The 2,428-nt window shown below is 47.5% G+C and overlaps 1 protein-coding gene across 1 annotated transcript in view; it reads left to right on the forward strand.

Moving 5' to 3' along the window:
• TMEM252 (transmembrane protein 252) overlaps positions 1 to 2,428 on the forward strand; it is a 5,409-nt gene extending 2,981 nt beyond the window's left edge. The window contains exon 2 of the mRNA XM_077759312.1: positions 1,163 to 2,428. Coding sequence (XP_077615438.1) covers positions 1,163 to 1,379 — 217 coding nt within the window. The 3' untranslated portion in view covers positions 1,380 to 2,428. The remainder of the gene's footprint in view (positions 1 to 1,162) is intronic.

Raw genomic sequence — 2,428 nt, forward strand, 5'->3', positions numbered from 1 at the left:
TGGTGATAGTGATCTTCAAGCCTCTCAAATTACTCTAGGCAAAAGCTCACCTTTTTGTCTTCAGTGTCTTTACGCGTGTGCCCTGTGACAGTGCCTTGGCTATTCTGAGTGAAGGCGGAGATTCAGGCCATACAGTAGACAGCGCCTTCAGCTATCTGGCTCCGGGCCTGGTAATATTTGGAATGGAGCTGTGGCCACAAATGGCAGTCTCTGCTCTGTTGTGGTTACCTACCACAACACTCCCTGTAGGCACCGAGGAATTCGCTCTATAAATACACAACTCAACCAAACTCACCCTCTCTCTTCCTCACCTCACACTACCCCCCACCCTTCCCATTCATGATGGAGAAGCCAGAAGGATTTAGCAATTAGCAACGTTGGGCAAGATGGCCAATGAATATATCACCTGTGGCGCGAATGGCTCCTTCCGCCATTGGCCTACTGGCATAGAAAGGGCTGGAAGTGACATCTATGTGAAGTTGTTGGATGAGCTAGTTTGAGAAATGACTAAGTTTTTTTAGAAACATGTTTGCTGAGACTTGAAAGAGAGAGAAGCAAGAGAGGAGCATCTGACAGAGTTGAGGAGACTGCATAGAGCTGGGTTTTTTTTTTTTTCAATGTTGTATGTGAATGCAGTTGACGCAAAGTGTTATGTTAGTTTCAGGTGTATAACGTGGCGATCTGACAAGATTATACATTGGTTTTCATCCATCGTTTTGTTCGCTCTGAGGATCTGAGACAGTGAATGGAACCACACAAAAAAGGAAGAATGTGTGAAGGGGAAAAAGGATATAATGAACGAAATTAACTGGGTGGAGGGTAGTTCCACCGTTGAGACCCCCTGACCTCATCCCCATAAGAATCTCAGGCTGAAAGCCCCTGGTTCCCATGAGTAAGAGAGAGCAAATAGCTTGGAAGAGCCACTGGGAAAAATATGACGGTAGAGGCACACATCCCATGGCTGGTGAGGAGGGCTTTGCTGGAAAAAACAGCACAGTTTTGAAAGAGCTGGTGATGCCAGGGAAGAAGTACATCTGTTTCACAATCAATGTTTCTTAACAGTTTCACTTCACACAGTGTGATTTGAGAGAGTCGGGCATATGCCTCTTTGGCATTAACCACTTAAATAACACATGTACGTTTGTGGCACTTTGATCCCCAGGCCAGATTTCTACCCTCCTGCGTACGAAGAGAGTCTTGACGCCGAGAAGCAGCCCCGTCCAGCAGAGGGCAAGGCCTCGGATGTTCCTCCACCTGTATACATGGAGGTGGGCCTTGAAATCGAGGATGCACCTGACGTCCACCCAGAGGCCCCACCTTCCTACGAGGAGTCTCTGGCCAGCGGGGCGGTGACAGCCACGCCATTTGCAGGGTGCTGAGTGAGGATGCTGAAGCAGGTGACACTCTCTAGTGCTTGGGATGCACCCTCGTGGGATACAGCTGCTGGTAAAAACACAGGCACCAGACTAAGGGAGGAAAGGGTCACCAGTGATGCCCAGAAGGCTCGCCGAGGAGATGCAGGAAACGACAGCATTACATTTCCAGAGACGTGCTGTGGTCTGCAAGGGCAGTATGGTGTCCCGGAAGGGTGCAGTGGACAGCAAGCAACGTTTCAAAGGATTCACACTAATCCCAGTCCAGGTGGGCTTTTGGACTGTTTTTGGAGCTCGGCTCCAAGAGGCTTTTAGCTCTCACTCAACCCCCTCCAGCACGTTAGCCCCCAAAAAGGAGAACAGGAGCTACTCATAGACAGCCACGAGGCTTCAGGTACCACATCACCCAACAATTGCAAGAGGAAAGTGTGCTAGACGAAGGGTCTTTTTATTTTTTAAATTTTTAAAAATGTTTTATTTATTTCTAGGAGAGAGAGAGACAGCGTGAGCAGGGGAGGGTCAGAGAGAGAGGGAGTCACAGACTGAAACAGGCTCCAGGCTCTGAGCTAACCGTCAGCACAGAGCCCAACGCGGGGCTTGAACCCACGAACCGCGAGATCATGACCTAAGCAAAAGTCGGACGCTTAACCGACTAAGCCATCCAGGCGCCCCGACGAAGGGTCTTGTCAAGTTTAATTTGCAGGGTTTGTTTGCTGGCTTCATAGTTCTCCCCATTCACCATATTACCAGAGTGACACCGTAGTAACTCACCTTTGGGAGATTTGCTCTTGGAAGCCATGAATGTTACTTTCTTTTCATGATGTGTAGTTTGTTTCTAGGTGGAAAGCAACTGTAATAATTGCTTTCAAAATGGCTGGAACACAGAACTTTAGATGAAGATCTTAAAAAAGGGATGGTGGTATAACCAGAGAGGATTAAGATTTCTTAGACACTCAAGTTGAACAGACGGAATACTTAAAAATTCCTAAGACACAGAATTCAGGGGAAGAAACTGTTATAGCCATAGGTTGCATGAATATAGATTTTGATGTAAA

The sequence above is a fragment of the Crocuta crocuta genome, unplaced genomic scaffold (genome assembly GCF_008692635.1).
Source record: "Crocuta crocuta isolate KB4526 unplaced genomic scaffold, BGI_CrCroc_1.0 scaffold41, whole genome shotgun sequence".
NCBI classification, from domain to species: Eukaryota; Metazoa; Chordata; class Mammalia; order Carnivora; family Hyaenidae; genus Crocuta; species Crocuta crocuta.